Here is a 23,162-nt window from a genome sequence, read left to right on the forward strand (position 1 = left end):
TTTTTTTAACCAAAACACTGCACCCTCATTGAGAATGAAGGTGTTTGCCTGGGTGTTTAGTTCTCAGCAGTGCCATGCTGAGCTGACTCACATAAGATTAAAACACCAGGTCTACAGCAGAAACGTTTAAAGTGGGAGTGAATACTGATCAAACATTTTCATATGACACTCAAAAGCCGGACTGGGTGTTCGGTTAAAGACAAAAGATTGACTTTCCAGTGTCTTGCGCTATCAGGCACAAAGATGTGTTAATGGATCCTTTCAAGTATGTAGCTATTAAGTGTGACTTCAGACTTTTTTTTTTTTTTTTTTTTTTTTTAAAAACAACTCTCTGCAGTTTAGTTGAATTAAGATCTATGAACTACTTCTGGACAAGTGCGGCCTCTGGCATCAGGGCAGCACTTGTTGTCAAGAAAGAATGTTTCTACTGATGGTACATGTCAATGCAACATCCCCATGAATGCCAGGACAAGGTTTCAGAACATCACCATATGACCTAGTTTGTTTGACTCCTTGTTATAAAACTGATTCCATCCACAGGGAAATAAGCATACACGCACGCACATGGGCAAACACACATGTAAACAAATGTGAAAAATCAGACTAGGTCACCTTCCTCTGTTGTACAACAGTCCTGGTTTAGTTTCAGCTGTGCACTGTATTCCTATACCTTTACGTCAGTACCGGGGAACCTTGACCCTCACCCTGCAAGATTTCCATGTGTCCCTGCTCCAACACACCTGGGTCAAATGAATGAATCACTGTGCAGGACTTGATAGGCTGTTGGATCGATGTGTTAATCAGATGTGTAATCAGATGTGTTAGAACAGGTACACATGGTAAACATGCAGGACTGCGGCCATCGAGGACCAGTGTTCCCCACCACTGCTTTACATCATTACAAACAAAAGCAAACTTTGTGCAACAGAAGCTCAATTGTGGGTTCAGACAATAAGCCCATGATCTTGTCAACAGTTCAACAGTTTCCTTGAACAACTTTTGGTTTCCTTGTCTTACTTTTTCTTTCAGAAAAATATGCACAGTTAAAATGACAACTCTGCCAGATCAATATGAAATGCATCATGCACTTTTAGTGGGCTAATGGCTCCAACTGTCTAAGTTAAGTCAATAAGTCAGCAAGGCCAGATGACTGCCTTTATATAAATAGCCTTTGGATTAGTGTGTGAACCCTGATAGATGCTGTTTCAATAAAACCGCTTACTGAATTTAATGGCATAACCCATAAAGATGAGAATGAAGGAAGAAGTATTGGTTCTTTGTGTCTCAGGTTAGATAAAGCCCATTTTATGAAAAATTCTTAACACCTGTTATTAAAATTAGTTATTTGTTGGAAACAGCAGAGAAAATGCATTTAATGTTCCCCTGACTCCCAACAGAATTATGTGAAAACCTAGAAATGTGAAAACCAAGAATAGTCCTCAGACATCCTTTAAATTTGTTATTGCTGGAATTAATAATCCAAAAATGACCAAAGAGACATGTTCTCATTCAGGGTATCAAATTACTCACACAACAGGTTCAATGTGACACAAAACATCCCGGTTCTAGAGTTATCACAAGATCTCAATCTCTCACCCACACTGGGTTCTCATGATGTTTCATAATAGGTGCACTGAGATCGTTTCAAATAATTAATACGCCTGATTAAAACTGTTATTTACAAGAGGACACATACTAAGGACACATGCACAAAAAAAATAGTGGATTTTCTTTAACATTGTAAATACTGACGCTTAGTTAAAGGTCTTAAAGGAAAAATTGGATAGTCTTCCCCGACCTTATTTTCTAATCTAAAACATGTTTATTCAGCTCTGGTTAATGAGGACCACCACCCCAGCTTCAAATTACTCAAATTATTGGATCACTGTGCCACACTTGACAATTTGGATCCCTTTAATTTGATTCAAGTGCATTGGAGCAGGAATGCCACAAAAACCTGCAGGACAATGTCCCCAAGGACCATAGTTTAAGAGCCTTGATCTTTATTTCCACTGGAGATAGTGGCATTTTAGTCCTGGTCCAATATTCAGCAAGACCAAGAAAATTTTACCACCATGGTAAATTGTTTTAATGTGTCTGAAACATTACAGAAAAGATTGGCAGGGAAAAGGACGCGTCTTACATGAAACTGAAGACTTTAACACAGATGAGTATTGTTCTGAAATCTTGTGGGAGGTGAGTTATTGCAGACAGACAACATTTAAACACAGCTGAGAGAAGAGAAAAACATCTGACTAACAATGGAGTCGTGGTATAGAGTACAGACAGGAAAAGTAAGACAGTCATAAATCTGACAATTAGGTTACTTTTCACTAAGAAAAGTGAAACTTAAAGAGATGAGAGATTCGCTCCAGCCTGAAAGTAATTTAATTAGCTTATGTTATTGTGGCCAGCTGGTATCAGTTCCTATTAAAACATAACTAATAGCAACAGACAATTGGAATATTATTTTTATTCTTGGACCTACCCTAATTATTTTTTTTACTAGTTTGAAAAAAATCTGAAACTTTCTGTAAAGTTTCCTTTTTTCCCCTGGAGTGTTTTGACTTTGTCAAAATAAAGCAGACATATAAAAGTTGTGAGATGACTGGGAGCATAAATGGGAGAGACACACACTTAATTCAATTATGATTAAAATAGGGCAGACATGACATTTAGGCTTACCAAGACATAATTTTCTCATAGGAATTTAACTGATAATATGACATGAATTATTTTTGTCTCCTCATCCATTTAATTACCAAAACAATTGCCAACCATTTCAGGGTGTTGTTTTTTGTCTGGAGTACAAAGAACAGAGCCCGTCTGCTCTGCAGCTACTTCCTGGTTTCATCTGATACACCACAATAGCGGGAGTTCCCAGAAGATTTTATCCTGTCTGGTACCAATTAGTAAAATCATTGTGTAACAGAGGACAGCATGTAGAAATACAATCGCACATGCAGCAGATAAAATGAAAAAGTGATGGCATCATACTTTACATTTTAATAGTTGTACGTACTGATCATGTCTCGTATCAGGCACGGCTCGGTCCATGCGGAGTTTGTCACTCTCCACCTGGTTGAACTTGTTCCTGGCGTATGGGTCCTGACCTGGTCGCACCACCGTGGCTCCAACATAGAGATCCTGGTCAAAGTCCTGCCAGCGCACCTTACCTGGACACACACACACACATACACAGACACAAATGCATGAATGGAACTGCCAATAAAAGTCAACAAAGAACGTCTTGTGGTGATGGCTGTAAAACATCAGCTTAAGGCAGGTTGCAAGATGAAAATCAAACAGGACAAAGTCAGATTAAATTTTTTTGTATTAACAAATAACTAAGAAGAAAAATTTTCTCAGACGGAAGATGCTGAATAAACGCGGCCCACTCAAACAATGAAAGCCACCAACAAAGCCTGGGACAAAGGCTGGAAATGGCTGTCAGGGATAAATGGGATTAGTGCGAATTTAAAATGCAAACAGGAGCTTGGCTGATGGAAGAATCCTTCGTGAGTCACAGAAGTTAAGTCTCACTCCAAACTGCAGCTTGACAAGGCAGCAGCATGGCACTCTGGAAAGCTGACAGGAAATTTATGCTGCATGTATGCATGAATATGTTGAATGACATTTAGCACAGGGTGAGACTACTTTTACACACAATAAAAAAACAAAAAAAAAAAAAACATTCAATATGCACTACAGTGACTTGGAAATTTAAAAAAAAAAAAATCAATTTATTTATTTGCTGCAGTTTAAAATATAACTTGGGAGTTATGCTTTAAATAGAGATCATCAACCCTTTGCTGTGTTCATCTCCAGTCTGACCAGATTACTGAGATCCTGGTGCCCTATATAAAGTTGTCATGCTTAATTTCACAGTTTATTACTGACTGCTGAGACACAGCCACACACGAATAATAAAGTAACTCATTAGCCGAGTACAGCTGCTATGTTAATGACTTGTCTTAAGCGTATGGCAGAGTGAGATTACAATATCTCTCTGCGTAGATAAGTGTGTGCATGACAGAGACAGACAGTAACAGTGTCTGATGAGGAGAAAATAAGCGTGTGCAGCTTCCCAGGCAGCATGTGATGGTGTCTGGCATGTTAATTAGCAAAAGCTTGCACTGATCTGCTTGGAACCATATCACAGCACTTGAAACACTGCTGCATGTGACAGAGAGCGATGGCCTTGCTGATATTCATGTTAATGCTAGCAAGTAATTACTGCAGTGAAACTGATGCTGCAACTCATCTCTTACAATAATGCTGCTTCATTAGGATGATTAACCAAAATGCATGCATCACATCTTTTTTTTTTTTTTTTTTTTTTTTTTAAATGTATTGTTTTATGTTTCCAATACTCTACGGCCCACTTAGCAGAAATAACTATACTAAGCCACCTGGTTTGCCCTCTTTGTCCCTGTGGCTCTGTGCTGATGAAAGGTGTGGTCTGTTGGTTGCTGTTACAGCTGTTTGAACAGTTTTCACTCTCCCTCGACTCTCCTCACTTAGTCGTTTCAGCCCACTCCTATTGACCAGTTGTTGTTTGCGTCAACATTTTCTGTGACTCCCCCGACACGGTCACATTTCCAAGTGACAGAAACAAGTAGGGAGAGTTCATGTTTGATACTGCACCCCTCCATCTTTGCTGAACCTTGAGGACACGAATGTGTGCTTGTTAAGCACACACTCAAAAGAAGTGTTTCATCATGTCCCAAAGGGCATTTTTAATCTGCGTTGACCAAAATATCTCTGAATGCAACGGCCACTCAGCATTTTAATGTATACTGGGCACCAGAAATATGTAAACAGACCAGATATTAGAAATATTCATTCAATTCATTTTAGAATACAGTGTGCAAGATTTAGTGGCAGATTGGTCACGGTCCTTACCTTCAAATATGTCAAATCAAGCTACTATAGCTGCCTCTAAGATTGAACAAATCAGTGTATTTTTGTCCATTCTGGACTAACTTATGTTCATGTGATTCTACAGGAATAAAAACAAAGTTTGTTATGTAAATAAGTAAATACAAACATCGCAAACTGCACATTAACAACAATGGCGCAACACTCAAAATTACCACTCTTCATCTGTGTCATAATTTTTTGCCTTTTTTTTTCTTCAAGATGATGTTTGTAATTGGAAAGCACAAGAAACAGATATTTGTCAAAGCAGGAGGGAGGGTCGACCAATTCTGCCAGGCAAATGAAACCAAAACCTTTGTCCGGTTTCCAGGATGTAAACTCAGAGAACCACACGCTAAACTGGGCCAGATCTTTACTCTGAACAGTGAGATTAGTGTTTGCAGGCTGTTGTGCCACTTATAAGTAAATGTAGCTCATAAAAGATGCTAATTAAATACATGCTTAAAAACATACAGTCTTGGTAACCAAACATTATATAAATCAACTTTCTCCTGCTAGTTTTAGTCTACCAACAGAGCTATCCAGCATATGTATATAATATATATATATATATATATATATATATATATATATATATATATATATATATATATATATATACACACACACACATATATATTATATATATATATATATGTACACACTGTATATAAAAAACCTTTGTTATGAAATGTTTGCTGTGTGGGATCACACAGTAAACATTTCTGCGCGTTGTGTTGTTCCTCCACAAAGTGCATTTAAACTGTGTACTGCACACATCAGAGTTGTTTAATCCTTACATAAGCAACACATTTCAGAAGAATGCGTACACCAACTCTAGCACTCTCCACCTCAACATTCATTGAAAGCTTTATCTTCTTTTTTTCCCCCCATCTTTTACTCCTCTTGTCCCCATTCTTCTCTAACATCCTCTATTCATCACTGCTATTTGTGAATGTATTTGTAGACTGGATTCTATTTTAACATGCTGTTGCTGTAAGCCTAAAGTCACCCCAAAGATGAAATGGCCTCACTTCACCCTTACGGGAGTTTATTGTTAAGTGGGTGCTCAGTGTTTGCAGAGGACGAACGGATGCTGCTGAAGTTTTCAGTCTGGCTGACAATGACACATGAATGAAAAATCCCTGCTCTGATTGTGATCCCTCTCCTCCAGCTCCTTTCTGCTCTCCTGTTATAAGCTCTTGGAGCCTGGGCAGTGTTTGTATCTGGGTGGAGGTGCTGGGCAGTTGCCTTTGTAGGGTTTGGGACTTTTACTGGATAACTTAATGGATATAGTCTTTTGAGTTTGTATCACATATCTGGTTGTGATGCACTGTCATCTTCCTGTGTGTCTGGGTTTCATTGTTTGTTTTAGTTGTTTTACCACAAAAAGGGTGAAAACGTTCATGTTATTCTGGTAATAAAACGATGTAGCTATGTTCCCGCATTCTAAAAAGGAAATGTCTTGGTTTTGTGAGAGCACAATGTGGATACTATGATAAATAAGCGCAGTGAGTGTCTACCATGCACATGCTCAGCAGCTGGGATGTATTTGCTGAGCCTTCCTCTTTAGTTCAACCACAACTCCACAAAATGAGATACTGAACTCTCTCCAGATCCTGAGGGGGATCCTGGTCAAATATCCTGCTGACAAAAGGTCAGTTTTATGGGTTTGCTTTATGTCTTGTACACATGCAGTAAATGACGATGGTTTCTCTCAACAGAGAGATCGTGCTGTGAACACGCTGTAAAGTGTTCATTGTGCAATGTAAACAGCAGTTCAGTATGACAAGTGCTGGAGGGAGTGTAAACAGCACAAGTGCCAGCATCTTTGCAGAAACCAATCCTTTTCTGTGAATAAATCTGTATATTTCTGACAGAAAAAGATGTCAAGCTAAATTCCACTATCTGGGGCTGAGTAAACAGAGCAACCGTTCATGGATCAGAAAATTATTGGTGTCATCCCATGATTCAAAGCACCACACCTTGAAGTGTTCTTGGGCAAGGTAATGAACCCTGCCATCCAAGTGTTTATCATGTAATGAAGTCATACTCAAGACAACTACATGTGTGGGGGGAAAAAAAGTTGCATAAAACCTTTAATGGTCACAGATGAAGCTGCTCAGTCTGATAACTGATAAAGTGACATTAAAAACATCAGAGGTGTAGACTAAAACAATTATTTTTAGCTCTGTATGTGTGGAGATTCCCGTAATTTGTCATTTGCATATTAATACATCATTTTTAACAACATCTACACAGATATGACAATGAAATGACAGTAAAGAGGCTCAGTGTTCATAAAACAAAAGATCGTCAGAGTCAGTCAGTGAAATAAATAAAGAGGTTGTGTTATCTCCTCATCCTTTACAAATTTACTAAGTTACACATGATGAGATCCTTAAGTTTGGAGCAAACAGCCCTGCTAAACTAAAAGTAACATTGTGGGATTATAAACCTTTGGCATAACATGCATCAGTTTGCATGTCACAGCGGAGCTACAGTAGAGGACCAACAAACTCCTGTTTAATCTGAAACAGATGAATGCGCAGCCTGTAGAGATGAGCTACAGTCTTGCTTGACAGTTTTTAGGAGAGAAACACTGATGTACAGATCGATCAGGGTATGTATAGCTTTCCCTGGGAAATCAGAAAAATTTTAAAATGTATTTCTTTTTCCAAGTCTCATTAGTGAGGTCATTTATAGCCATTGTGCACTGTGCATGGCTGAAAACATTTATAGCACCCAGGGAACACAATTAAAAATCACTAACATTTGTGCAAATTCTGTGAAAATCTACTTTTTGTCTACTGTAAATTATGATGCCTCTCCTCCCCTTTCTCGCCTCATATCACAAGATTATATTGTTGTACGGTGTGTAGGCATGGTCTGAAAAAATGCATGACGTGCACACATTTTATGGTAAATGGACTTTAAACACATTTAAAAACAAGAAAAGTGACCAAAGTGCTTCATGGTCTAGTAATGTTGATCACCATTCAAAGCACTTTAACACTACATTGCCCATTCACATACACTCTTACTCACCACCTCAAGTGCTTTCTCCTTTCTCATTGAGGCAGCTATACTTCAGGAGGAAAAGCAGAAGTCTTTCAACCAGAAAGTTCCAGACTTCACTCAAATACATGCCTAAGTGTTCTTGGGCAAGGCACTGAACCCTGCGTTGCCCACTGATGAGCCAATCGGGGTATGAGTGTGTGTGACTGTGACATGTAGTCTAAAGCGCTTTGAATGGTTGACTCGGCATGACTGGGAAAGTGCTATACAAGTATACGTTCATACCCTGAAAGGCACATTGAGGTGCAAGGTGGGATTCAGGTCCTGCACAAGGACACCTAGGCATGTAGTCGGGAAGAACCTGGAATCGATCCACCGAATTTCCCATGTTTTGACAGAAAAGGACGATGTGATTATTTTTATTTTATTTTATGTTGTTGTTCATGTACTGGTAGGAGTTTATCATAGTGTTAAATTACTGGATCACTGTTAATGTTGCCATGTGGTCACATAACTGAAGAAGTAAAAGCTATAAATAGCATTCCATGAAATCTCACCAATTGTGATTAATAGTTCATTTGCCCCTTTGAATTCATTTTAACCCTCAAATAATTTGATATAAAGTGATATTTCCATTTCCAACTTTGGCCACCAACTTTGCGCAGCAAGCCTGAAAAGTTGTCTCCCCAAAGTTATTAGACTATCCAATTATAGAAACAAACTGCGTTCACATTGATGCTCGAAATAAACATCTGTTACATGCAGAAAAAAACAAGTAGCATAACTTAAAGACCAAGTCGGAAAATCACTGAGAAGTTTCAACATGCAGAGGAGGATCCTTTCATGCAAGTTTCCTACCTGGTGGCAGAGTGTCCGGGCTTTGAGCCTTATCGTCAGAATTGCGAGAATTTCTAGATGAGTCACTGGAGCCCCATTCATCCTAAAAACAACAAAAAAAATAATCTTTAGACGTTTCTCACAAGGTCAAGTTCAAATTTAGTCATGTAACACATTTACAAACATGAAACGCTGGACAAAGTTCTTTGTGGTCCTGTGAAATATACAACACAATAAGGAATAATATAAACTTCAGTGATGATTCAAATATTTCTACAGTCTGGGTGGTGCAATAATTATAATTATCAAACCCCTTCACATTTAAATTCTTGCAACATCCAAAAATAAGTGGCATGTCATCCATGGCCCTGTTTGGGTGTGGCAACATCAACAAGAGCCGATAAATATTTGAAACTTAAAACTAAGCCGTAAAATCTTATTTGAAACTATACAAGGGCTGAAGTCGAGTGTTCACGCTTTTCAAATCAGTAGAAAGTCAAGTTGCAGTGTTGTGAACAATTCGTAAAGCAGGCGGAAGACAGATTTAGACTGATAGACGGCATGTCTGTCGCAGGAAGCAGACATATCAGGGTAAAAAAGTGTGAAAACTTTTTCCAGGTCTACAAAAAGAGAAATGAAGCTTGGCAGTCACTCAGTAAGAGGGGGCTTGATTTGACATATTGATCCGAATATCCAGCTTAAAAGCGCTCCCACTCAGATTACATACGCACAGTGCAAGCTGAAACACAGCAAGAGGAAATCAACTGACAGCAAAAAGAAAGGAGATGAAGAGGAGTGCAAGGCAAGACAGGAAATAAACATTACAACTTGCATCAACATTTACTCCATGATCAAAAGAGCTAGCTAGCTCATTGACCTGGTAGAAAGTGGTGAGAACAGAGTTTGGGGAATGTTATTGGTGAATCAAGATAAGTCTACTCACTGAATCCAAACTATACAAATGTCCAGCAAAAGCTGCAAAAAATGGAAAACTAAAATGACGTGTTCAATCACCCACAGCTGCTTGTTTATCATGATCAGAACAGATAATACTGCTTCTCAAATGGTTTTACATCATCTTTTCAGATCATTTAGCTAATATTAGGCAATATAAACTATTTTCTAAGTGCTGTTTTAGTCTCCAATTTGAAAGCAATAGACAAGTATTTTAATTCGTTGAACAATCACAGTCCTCTTTTTCATAAACACTTAAATACATCATTTATTTGAATCACTTCATTTACCCCCTCCTCAGACAGAAATCCATTTTGTTTTACTTCATCACCCTTTGATTCACAACGGACAGTAATTCAAAGATCTGGAACCAGGTTGAATAATACATTAAGGCTCATATTCACACATAATTTCCTTTCATTTTGTCCTGATAACTTCTCATTTATTCATTCCTTTGTTAGAAAAAGAGTCATACTTGTGCTTTTACCATTTACAAAAATGGACAGATTCTCATCCTTGTGACTAATAAAAGAAACTGGACTGATACATCAGGAGGTGGTGCAATTAGCACCATTCAGTGCTGTCCAGCCTGCAGCGCTTGGGTTAATAAACCTATTGTTACATCCGTCAAGGAGGTGGTACAGGTTATGTTTTTTCCTGTCTGTATCTGTCTGTTTGTTTTATGGCAACTTTACACCAAAACTACTGGATGGATTTTCATGACTTTTTTTTGATAATGGGTTTTGGTCTAACTTAGATTCCACTACATTTTTGAAAGTGATCCAGATCACCATCTGGACCCAGAAATCTTTTTAAAGAATTCTTTATCATTGTGAAATAGGGCCATTTTCAGGATATATCTGTATAACTACACAAAAAGAGTTGGGGTGCTTGACCAAAAAACAAAGGAGAAGTTCCCAACAGGTTAAACAAGATGTCAAAGACAGAACTGGATCCCTGCAAAAGATAAAACAATACAGAAAAGGAACTAAAAATTAAGGCCGCAAGCGGCATCCATCGGGTCCGACCCTCTTGCCGAAATCCCCCCCATTCCCGTCTTCACAATGCAGCATGTTAAGGACCTAACAAATACCAACGCTGTTAACTTTGGTCCAGATCCAATGTGTTTCTATGGAGATATACAATACGCAGTGAAAAAATGGGCATAAATGGGAAGATGGCGGACACCCGGTGCCATTGCAGCATGTTTTAATGACTTTTTTGATTATCTTGAGGTGTTACACGTCTCCCCAATTTCATTTCCCTACATCAAAGACTTTTTGACCCAATTCTATGGGGAATTTTTCGTGTCTGGGGAGCACTTCAGTCATTGTTGCATTGAAGTATATGCTGACCATAGAATATTGAAATTTTTGCGGGGCTTGGTGTGTGTGCCAAGTTTCATAACTTTTCACAGGGGTTAAGGGGGTCAACTTTGAGTGAGTTGGAGAGTAGGAGTATGAGAACGAGAATAACCATTCCTATAAATACACTATAAAAAAAAAAAAAGAAAAAGGAAATTTTGGAATTTTTCATCAATGCAACCGAACAAATTCAGATATCACCATGCTACAAATGCCACAATATTGACAAGACACTGGATTTATTTTTAATTAATCTAAGAATTTAATAGTGTACACAATAGTGATTATATATATATATATATATATATATATATATATATATATATATATATATATATATATATATATATATATATATATATATATATATTTACACTATTCACAAAAAGTTAGGGATATTCAGCTTTTGGGTGAAATTTCACAACAAGCCTAAAATGCATTCAAACCTGTACAGGTGAACTTAATGTTCTCTAAGCTTTTAAATGCACATGTCCAACTGTTAAATGTTTCAATAAATTTTGCACAAGTTGCTGTTCTCTAACAAGGAGCTCAACGGCAAAAATCACGGCAGGTGTGTGATCCTTGAATTGACCAATAAATGTCCTGGTTCAATCAGAGCTGGTGTTTAAACAGTTGTCCTCATCATGCTGTTCACATTTTGACATCATGAGACCAAGACGACACCTAACAATGGAACAACAGTCCCTTGCCTTTGCGATGCTTCAAACAGGACGTTCTCAGACAGAAGTGGCCACTGAGCTTGGAGTGTCACAGAGTGTCATCAGCAGGTTGCAACAGAGATATGGAGAGACTGGAAGAGTCACAGAAAGGCCTAGAAGTGGACGTCCTTTGGCCACATCCCGTGCTGATGACCGCTACATTGTGAACACTGCCCTGAGAAACCGGATGATGAATGCCACTCAACTCCAGGCACGTTTAAGAGAGGTGAGAGGCACCCAAGTGTCACGTCAGACCATTCGAAACCGTTTACATCAGCATGGTCTGCGTGCTAGACGACCTGCACAGGTACCTGATCACACCACCAGGCACAGGCATCATCGTCTTGCATGGGCCAGGGAGCATTTACGCTGGACGAGGAACCAGTGGGCCTCAGTGCTATTCTCTGATGAAAGTCGATTCACACTGAGCAGAAATGATGGCCGGCAACGATGTTGGAGACGTCAGGGAGAGCGCTATGCATCAGCCACTGTTGTCACCAGGCGAGCTTTTGGTGGTGGCGGTGTTACAGTGTGGGCAGGGGTGTCCACTTGGTACAGAACTGCCCTACACTTTGTGAATGGTACAGTGACAAGCCCATACTACCTGAATAACATCATTAATCCAGTGATTGTGCCCCTACATGAACAGCACAGGCCTAATTTCATCTTCATGGACGACAATGCTCCTGCTCATCGAGGCCGCATCATCAGGGAACGGCTGTTGGAGACTGGTGTACCTCAAATGGAATGGCCTGCACTCTCTCCAGACCTGAATCCCATTGAAAACCTGTGGGATCAGCTGAGCCGTCGTGTAGAGGCTCGAAACCCTGCACCCCAGAACCTCAATGACCTGAGGGCTGCCCTTCAAGTAGAGTGGGATGTCATGCCTCAGCAGGCAATAAGTTGCCTTGTGAACAGCATGAGACGTCGTTGTCAAGCTGTAATTGATGCTCAAGGGCACATGACGAGATATTGAGACGTTTTTGTTGTGGTGTAACTACCATTGTTGTTACCTTTTGTGTTGAATGAATTTTTTGAGATGAGGAAATCAGTAGTGCATCCTTCTACTTAAATGTCTTACTTTTATGATATTATATCACTGTAGCATGAACATATTGCATTTTCCATAAATTTCACCTGAAAGCCAAATATCCCTAACTTTTTGTGAGTAGTGTACATATATATATATATATATATATATATATATATATATATATATATATACACACACACACACACACACACACACACACACACACACACACACACACACACCTACCTCTCTCTTTCTCTCTATCTATCTATATCTATATCTATCTATATATATATATATATATATATATATATATATATATATATATATATATATAAAAAGATACTGACATCCTGCTGAAGATCCTACAGATTATTGCCAAATGTTGAAAGACTGAAGATAAGATTATAGTAGCAGAAACAGATCAGTTTCTCTTCTGCTTTTGCTGAAATGTGCTTCGAGCACATTAATTCATTCCATAAAGAACTCTTTTTGAGGACTATCTTTTTACAAGTCATTTTCAATACAAAATGTTTATTTCACAGTTAGTCAGCTTATCCATGAGGTCACCTTTCAATAGAAGAAAAATCATGATGAAAGTCTTACAACAAAAGGGCAATAAGAAAAAGTGCACTTTGGCTACTTCTCTGTGATTTATGGCAATTCTGCTCCAAACAGTGCAACTGTCTGTATAGTAAACATGAGGAGATGATATGCAAAATGCAGTGCTTTAAGGAGCTGTCCACGTGATGCAGCAACAAATGGTTGCTATAAATATGCGTTATTGCTGATTGAATCATGATTTGAAAGGGTAAGTAGGGAGCAGATGTTAGACTGCTATTTTTACCACACATCACATGAACAGCTTTTGGTGAAAATGGTCTTAGCTGCCATCTGCTTTGTTTCCACAAAGAACACATCTGAATGAAAAGATACTTATATAAAAATCAAAACACACCTCAGAAAAAAAGGGAAAGGAAAACAAGTCACTTCAGCACTTTGGGCATCTGAGCAATTACCATTTAAAAAACTTAAACAACTTGGTTTCTTTATTCGGGGATTCCTCTGTCTGAAAATATGTTTTTCAGTGATCCATTCAAATGATCTTCTGGCTCAGACATCATAACGAGAGCTCAGATTAAGATTCTCCAGCTACCACACATTTATAGCCATCCAGAGTTTTACATTAAGCTGCCATCGATTGCATGTTAGAAATGTGAAGCTGCACCTTCAATATTAAAAAGTTTAATTTTATGCTTATGGGTTCTATTTTGTCATAGCAAATTTAACTTAATTCAAGGAAGAAATGAGAATATTATGCTTTACCAGTGATTTGCTAAAGTTTTATATTTTATAAAAAACATTTCTAATAAAACATTTCACAGTTGTTTAGTTCAATTATCCTTCTAGACAATTACTCCAAATGCAAAAGTCTTAGTTGGTCATTTTGACCAAATTCTCTGAGTAGGTTATATTTTGCTTGATTTTTCTCTCAAAAAGAAATTTTGGACATACGATTTCTCATTTGTTGCTGAATACAGCATGACCAAGGGTACACCTGTGAAGTGTTGCTACACAAGCCATTGTGTTTGTCATTTGTAGAGAAACACTGATAACACAAAACCAGTGAAACTTTGTGAGGGAGAGATTTTCCACAGTGGCTGGTAGTGTCTGCCAACTACTTCCGTGCATGTTTTTAGTCATGTTGATGGGGGTTAAAGAATCACATCAAATATTAACTGTGAAACGGAAACGGCTTTTCACTCAACACGGATCCAAGACATCATTCAATTTTAAAAGAGCTTGTAGGAACATTTGGATCCTGCAGAGAGAAAGCTGCTGGTTTCCACATCCATTTTTAGCCATTATGTTATGCTAAGCTGCATCTACTTTGCAGAGGAGTCAATCTGCCATAAATCTAACTAATAAGAAAATAATAAAAGTTATCTTTATTTTTTCTACCATCTGTAAATCTTTAGGTTATCACTGTCAGTCTTTTCTTCCGTCTCTGCCCTCTGATATGTCACTCAGAAGTTTTCTGTCTGTCATCAGACAGATGGTCACAGTACATAGAAGCAAAAGATACATTTTATACAAGCACACACACACACACACACACACACACACACACACACACACACACACACACACACACACACACACACACACACACACACACACTGGACAAACAACGCAGACATATGCATGGTGTTATTCACAGTCATGGTGTAAAAATCCATTTCAAGCTGGCTGGTCAGTGAGACAAATCTCCATTGACAGAGGATGCCATCCTTTACAATAAGCAGTTTATCATTGGTGATACACAGGAGAGAGAGGCAGCTTAAAGTAAACCTGAACATAAATCTACCAGAAAATTGCTGAAGGCCAAAACTGGTGTTTGTACGACAAGTTCAGTCCCTGCTCTCAAAATACTAATGGACTATTGAAACCAGGAGTTAATCATGCTGATGCACTGATCCAGGTGCACAGATGAAGCTCCCAACAGTTTCAGCTATACAGCAAGGCAGTAGAGAAGTGAACGATATTCTGCAACAGCAAAGGGGTCCAAGGAAGCATTTGGTCCAATCGCAGGATGTTTTGCCCTTCAGTCACACCACAGCTCTATTAAAAGTATGTATAAATGATGATCATGCTGTTCAACATGGCAATGCAAAGAATGACCTTTTGATGTGCATTTTGACAAAAGATGAAAACTCTTTATATAATTGTCAGTCAAATCTATATATTTTTATTTTATGCCCGAGGATAGCTCAAAGTACAGGTGTGGTTTTCCCTTTTAGTTTAAAATAGTTTCCATCAGAAGGTGTTATATTCAACATAAGGCACTGTTGACACTGAAACGCTAAACCCAACACTGATCTTGGCAAGTGAAAATTTCCCATCAGCATACATAAATGTATCTTAAAGTTGCATTGAAAAGAGAAGTGTTGAGGTCATAACTAAATAACTTTTGAAAAAAAAAACATTCCAAAAAAAATACATTTTAAAAGAAACTTTCTATAGACAACTTGGCTAAATCTCCATATTCTACTGCATGGCTTCACAGCACTGTGGAAAACAGCAGAGTCAGGAAATCTCAGAATAGTGCATTTCTATATAGGTTTTTTTGCAATGTTCCATAAAACCTTTCATTTCGGTGAAGCTGTGTGTCAATTCCAATTTATCTGGTCAATAATTCTGCCGACAGTTGGCCTCTAATTAAATTGGTTAAGTGTCTTTGACATTTATTACCTTTCTTTGGCAGTGTGCTTGTGTTCTTATATTATTTCATTTAGCTGCATCTGCCTTTTTTAGGTTTTGATCCTGTGGTTGGTTAGTTTTTTTTGTTGTTTTTTTATCGTGTAAACCATCGTACAACTTGTGGCGACCATGTTTTGTGTGATGATCCCTGTGCTTTGTTGTTTGGTCATATAGTGCAGAAATAAGAGCCTTACTGTGCACTGAGCATGAAAGAAATAAGGTTCATTCAGAAAAAAATGCTCATGCAAGACTTTTTCCATGTTTTAATTTAACAGTATGACAGGGGAATGAACAAAATACCTGGCAGGCTACATGTGACATTTTCACAATGTAGAAGAGCTTACATAAGGCTTTGCTTATAGCAAACACTCAGATTATCAACACTGATTCCTAATCGCGTACACAACAATGAATTAGTACTTCAGGTGGAATTTCATTTAGTTTGAAAGTTTCTTAACTTGTGTTTTTAACCAACTGAAGGATTAAGATGGGACACAACTAAACTCTCTTCTCTGATAATGGGATGGACTTTAAGCTTCTAACTGATCAGATCAGGCATGCGTGTGTGTTCTCACAAGTCTCATCTTATATTTGTGGGGGGTTGTGAGCTCACATGCTCACTCCATGTCTATGAGTGTGTATGTCATCTAGCCTCATCTAAGCCTCTAATAGTCAGTATAATCCACAGTAATCTGATAACATCCACTAATAGATTATTGCAGATAGGAGTCAAAAGTTCATCAGCAACAGACACACACAACAAAGCGCTCCTAGGCGTGTGAGGCACATATGGCTGTTACATCCAAACATACGTCACCAGAATGCATTACTTTTAAACCATGTGAGCAGTGTGTGGGGAATATCTTCCATCAATCAGGAGGTAGAACATAACATATGTTGTGACAGACGTTCACATGGAGACATTTAGACTTAAAGTGTTACAACTTAAACTGTTGCAGATTTTCTCGATGACACACCTAACGACAGCTAAATCAGCAACAAACTTGCATCCTACCTGCATCCTCAGCTCTTTCCAGCCAGTAAAAGTCAGTCTGATGTTGACTCATCTTATCTCTTGCTCTGTCCTTCTCTTGCTTTTCTTTTCTTCACCTCTGAAAATATATTCTTGCAATTCTTTGAAGAAAGCAGCCATGGCGTGCATTACAAATGTCCAGTGCATCAATACGCAGTTTTATCGTGTGATGAAGTAGGTAAAGCAAAACACAGCTGGTGTGGCACAACGTCCCTTAGAAAAAGTTGCAAAGTGCAGTTTCAGGAATGTACATAATAAATGTCACCACATTTTGAAGGTCAGAAAGTTACACAGTGCAACTTTAAGCAAAACCAGGTTTGATTTCATAATGAAAATGCAGATTAAATCACATCTCTGACAAGTTGTGCCAGTGATGGGATTTGCTCTAACTTTAATCCATTCCAATATCCCTAAAAGACAACAGTACACAGCATAAAAACCGCTGTCATGATCAACAGGAGAGGAGGTTATGAAACAGCAGCAGTAATGGCACGATATGACATTCATGTTTTTGTTTTCCATTTGAGGCTTGTAAATAAAAAAAATTCTTCTGCATGTAACTAATTAACTGTACTGTTGCATAACAATGAAAAATGTTCACCAATTTTCTGGGGAGGTTTTGTTTCTTATTATATAATAAAAGAATAATCTGACCAGTAAATAGTTGAACATTAGCATCTCAGTAACACAATGCTGTTTTAGAGTCATATGGAATGTGTCCAATGTGTTAACATAATTTAAGCCGACAGATTAATATTGTTATATGCTGTCTGTTGCAGGTTTTTATCCAGACTGGTGTACAGCAGCATGCCGTTCCTGATTAGAAATGTGTTTCAGATGTACAACTGAGGTCCAAGTCGTTGCAATCGCCAGAATCAATCCTGCTTTAGTAAGACACGCTCCAGACCAGCTCCAACGATGGCTCTCAGCAGGCTGAGCCCAACCCTGACCTCCCTCAGAAGTAAAGAGAAAAACATCTCTCTGATACTCAAAGCAATAACAACAGCTTTAACTGTTCCAGAGGGCATTAAACCACAGCTTTACTAAGTGAAGAAGGTTTTATAAACAAAATGTGACTGTCTTTTTCCCACAGTTCTAACTAAAAAGGAGACAGTATTTGACCAGCCCGCTGAGGCAGATAAACATCAAAAATGTCTCAGGAGTGACTTTCCCTCAAGTCAGGAGAGTCATCAGATATTTTCCATCACTAAGCTTAAAAAAAGAAAAAAAAAATCTATTTTATCACATAGTTAAAGTCACAAAAAAATCTATTTAAACCTATGATTGTTTGCTTGTTTGATATTGTCATTTTGGAAAAGAACAAGAAACAAGAACAACTACCTGGGCAGAAGGAAGAAAAAAAAAGACAAATGGATGAATAAATATATAATAAAACTGTCAGTTACACATATGCAGAATATTCGCACTGTGTTTCAACCAGTGCCTGGAGAGGGTGGCCAGGTGAGGCTCTCAGCTTGCCCCAATTGTTTCTATGTAACCGAGGAATGGGTCCAAAAGAACTGAGAAATTTGCAGTTGAGCACCTTTTCATTACTTATGTATACAGTACATCATTCCCACATTCTCATTACTAATAGAGCCACTCGAAGATTTAATATATTTTAAGCGGATTATTTATTAAATTCCAGCAAAATGGCTTACAGAGAAGCAGATCTGAAGAAGCTAAAAGATCTTTATTTGCAATTTTCTCAGTCAAACCAGCTCACCTTACCTTCAAGGCTTTCAATGGAGCTGTCAAACATGCCTCACGGATGTCAGAAACTTACAGCTGTCTTCTGTAAATAGTTCTGGGCGTTTTCTGAAATCAGACTAAAGATTTGTTCCTATTCTTTTGATTCAGTCTGAGGAAAATATTTATTTGTTGTGCTTCACTCATGGAACGTCTGGTTCAAAACGACCGAAGGCAAACTTGTATAAAAAGAAATCTTCTCTGTCATTTTGGCCAAAATCAGCATATTTATCCCCATATACAGAGGCAGACTGGCAATCTGGCATACTGGGCATTTTCCAGGTGGCCTGATATGTTTCTTGGGCCAACAGCGTGTTTATTGGTCTCGCTGGTTCTTAAAACTCAGTAGTTTGGTGGCCGGACAAACACTAGACTGCCCGCTTCATTTCTAAACTTCTCCGTTTACCTCCGTTTACATGACTTCTCTCCTCTTCGACTTGAACAGTCAAACACGCAACAACTTTGGTATTGTTCTAAGTTACTGGTAGAGACGACTATCCATGGACACTTAGGTGGACATCCAAGCTCTCTAAACTTCTTGGGTAGTTACAAACATGTTAGTGGCATATTAATAAATGTTGAAAATCATCTAATGTATGTCAGAGGCCGTATCGGCAAGCCATCTCTGATAGAAGGGAGCAGAGGTACATTAGAGTGAACCTTTTAACAACGATAATCCTCAGCATTAGAGACAGTCAGTTTTGGTGTAGCCAAGGGCAGGTCAACTAGTCAGCAGCCAGCTTCCAGCTGGAAAGTTATTTTGTAATGTTAAAGATCCAGTTAAATAACCTGGTCCAGAATCCAATCAATACCAAAAGCATGAGACAATTTGCCCTCTGCAACTTAAAATCTGTCACACAATTATGAGACCGAAGAACCAATCTTGTGCAGCTTCATTTACAACAATGAAGGACATCAAAAGCCTAAATACTAATAAAGTGATGCCTGCTTTTAAATGACAAGGATGATGTTGTGTTATGCAAAAAAAGAATCACAACCACATCCAGATTAAAAAGATGAGAGTATGTAACGAAGTGAAAGAGGATTATAACAAAGTAAGATTTAGTGAAGCTTTTGGATGAGTCTGTGTGAATGTGAGTAGATTTCATGTCAGCAACAACAGTAAACCTATGGCTGCTGTAAGACAACAAACGGGATGGAAAACAAAAGTTTGATCACAATCTTCCACCTTAGTTGCCCAGAATACACCCCAGTCCCTAAAAACAAAACAAACAAACAAAAAAAAAAAAAAAAAACATGAACAGGGAGACAAAATATTACATGACATGCACCTTCATAAGACAATGAGGTTATAAATGTTTGCAATGTGACTAAGTATCCCTAATCCTCACTGTCTGCAGTGATACAGTCCTCTGCGCCTCATGCTGAAGTTTTTTTAATCCAGAAGAAAAAAACAAAACAACAAAAAAAGAAAAAAACTGCACAAGTCAGACTTTTTCTGCTCTTTAATCACGACTCTGTCCAAAGGCCACACATACTGTCTGAGAGCGCACACACACACACACATACACACACACACACACTATTTTCTGGCAGCAGTTCAACGTTAAAGATAAAGGAAGTGAAAAAAGCTTGTTGCTAAAAACAAGTTCTCAAACACAGTCATAAGTGAAAATGTCAGTACACTGTGGGAGAGCGAGGATGCAGATGAGGGCCTTCGGCATTCGCAGACATTCTGTTTTTGTCATCCAGCAAAGCAACAATGCAATTTAAAAGTTCACCCTCGACTAGTTTTTTTTCCCTTTTTATAACTCTTGGTGTCATTGTAGTAAATTTAAGCAGAAAACTGTCAACCTATACATGCCTGAGCTTTTCTTGCGAAACCCCCTCCTTCCCCCCTATTTTCTAAACTGATTTTATTTTAATACATTTTATCTTCCTCATCTTCAATTCTCCTGCCTACAGCTGTTCCTTCCTTCACTGTTCAGCCCTCAGCCCGCGCTTTTAATTCTTATTTTTCCCCGTCTCTTCCTCAGTCAGTAGCTTGACATGTCAAAGTTTAGTCTGTCATTTCATCAACATGCTACAGTATCTGTTTTACCTGCAGCAGAAACACCAAAGTTGAAAGAAGAAAAAACATACCAAGATAAATGTGGGACCGATTCTTAGCATTTAAGCCCCCAAAGTTGAAAAGATATTCATTAATGTCATCATACCAGGTTTGACTTTATATAACTGGTTCTATTTAAATGTTTCTGCAGGGAGATATAGCATAATACACCCACTCTCTTTTCAAGGGCAAAGCAGAGAACAGTGAGAAAACTGAATGAGTAAATGGATGATTATAAAGTTGAGAAAAAGGATGCAACATTGAGGCATTGGTCAGTTTATCCCCAACATATTAGTCTGAGTGGACCATCTGATGTTTGCTCTGTCATTAAAGAGTGATCACTCACAGAGCATTAGCAGGTCTCTTCTGACTGAAGCACATCAGATTGAGTGATAGAAGAAGGCGGCGGCTAATGCTAGAGTGATAATACCAGTTTTCTACCTATGTCTGACTAAAAGCTATATGTTTATAATTGATTTAAGAAAATGCACTTAACAGGAAAGGTGGCAGCCAAGGTGATGTCTGTAGAACAAAAAAAGTTTCAGAAGACCTTTAAATAAGATTTAATAGACTCTGGAGTGGGAATTCAAAGTTATACTGCACAATATGGGTGGGAAAATGGAATTTAAAAATTGAAATTTTTTCAAATAAATAAAAATAATCCATTACAAAATGTTTGCCCTTTTAATGATTTTATTGATCTTTTTACTTTTACTTCTTGGGCATTAAAGTAGCAGATTGATGATCTGGCCACTGTGTTGTTTTTTTCCTAACTGAAATCAAAAATAATGACAAGCAATAAAAAGTTTTGTACATTTATTTTGTTTTTAATCTACAAAAATCAGCCATATTGAAGAATTGTGAAAATCGCAATTTAAATTGAATCAGCACCGAAAAAAATCGGAATCGCATTGAATTGGGACAAAAGCATTTCGTCACAGCCCTACTGCACAAGAAAACTACACAAATACATTGGAAGAGAATATATTATCCTAAACACACCTTAACATCCACAATAAACTACAGGTTTTCCCAAGGCTTCCAAAGTCCTCTCATCTAAACATCATCAAAAATCTGAGGAGTAAGATGCCTCAGGACAATCTCTGCAAAAAGAGGTTTTTTTATTGCCATCATGCATCCACGAAGCTCTGGTGGGGTCCGTGTGATGTAAATATGATGATCACAGGATGTGAGCCAGGCTCTGTGTGAATGCCGGTGTACCTGAATATTTGTTGTGACAGCACACACACGGTTGCTGATTGGATATTTTGCCTGCAAGCGCAGCCTACAGTACCCTCTTTCTGTGAATGCTAGTGCACTGGAACAGTCCTATGAACAACTCATTACAAAAGCACCAACAAGTGTGTGTGTGTCTGCAAGTGAACATGCAGTGCAAGCATTTTCCTTGGGCTCTTTTTCCTTTTTTTTCCCATTTGAAAACTGCAAAAGACTACATAAAAAGTCAACATGGTTCAAATATTTAAGAAGCACTTTATCATTCACTTTGAACATTGGAGAAATCAGGTCATCTTTCACATGTTTCGCTATTCACAGAAACAGGGGCACCCAAACACTTGCAAAACACTGGTCTACTGAAACTCACACACAGGTTGGTAACTGAGAAGAGCTTTAATGTGTTCAGTCAACCATGACAGGATAAAAAAAAAAAAAAAAGCCTTTCGCTGCCCTTCTGACTCCTTGTTTAAGGTACAACTGAAGTTATCCAAAACATCACTTAAGTGTGTCTCTCACACACACACACACACACACACACACACACACACACACACACACACACACACACACACACACACACAATCCCGCAGATTTACAACTAAAGAAAACACACTGTTTTTAAACGTAAAGAATGTCTCATATTTCATCCCTCCACACTGCAAAATGTTTTTTTTTTTTGTTTTTTACTGAAATGACAGAGAAAGGGAGGCCAGCACAATAAATAAACAAGAGCACAGGGAGTGTTTATAAAATCCACAAGACATCCCTGAAGTCCTTTCAGCTTTAATCGGTTCAGAATTCAGACTGCACTGAGCAAACTGTGACAAGTCTCACCAGGGTGTGTGAGAAAGAGAGACTCAGGCATTGGATGACAGCTCAATGGAACAATTGTGTGTCCCGACCCTTTTACAAAAACCCCATCTGCATCACACACACACACACACACACACACACACACACACACACA

General features: G+C 38.3%; 1 protein-coding gene across 1 annotated transcript in view; it reads right to left on the bottom strand.

The window, feature by feature from the left end:
* The window catches only part of galnt2 (UDP-N-acetyl-alpha-D-galactosamine:polypeptide N-acetylgalactosaminyltransferase 2), a 59,877-nt gene that overhangs the window by 18,746 nt on the left and 17,969 nt on the right, over positions 1-23,162 (bottom strand). Inside the window, exons 2-3 of the mRNA XM_079262330.1 lie at positions 8,797-8,878; positions 3,023-3,176 (exon numbers count right to left, since the gene is read on the bottom strand). Coding sequence (XP_079118456.1) covers positions 3,023-3,176; positions 8,797-8,878 — 236 coding nt within the window. The remainder of the gene's footprint in view (positions 1-3,022; positions 3,177-8,796; positions 8,879-23,162) is intronic.

The sequence above is a fragment of the Telmatherina bonti genome (genome assembly GCF_933228915.1).
Source record: "Telmatherina bonti genome assembly, chromosome: 1".
Classification (NCBI taxonomy): Eukaryota; Metazoa; Chordata; class Actinopteri; order Atheriniformes; family Telmatherinidae; genus Telmatherina; species Telmatherina bonti.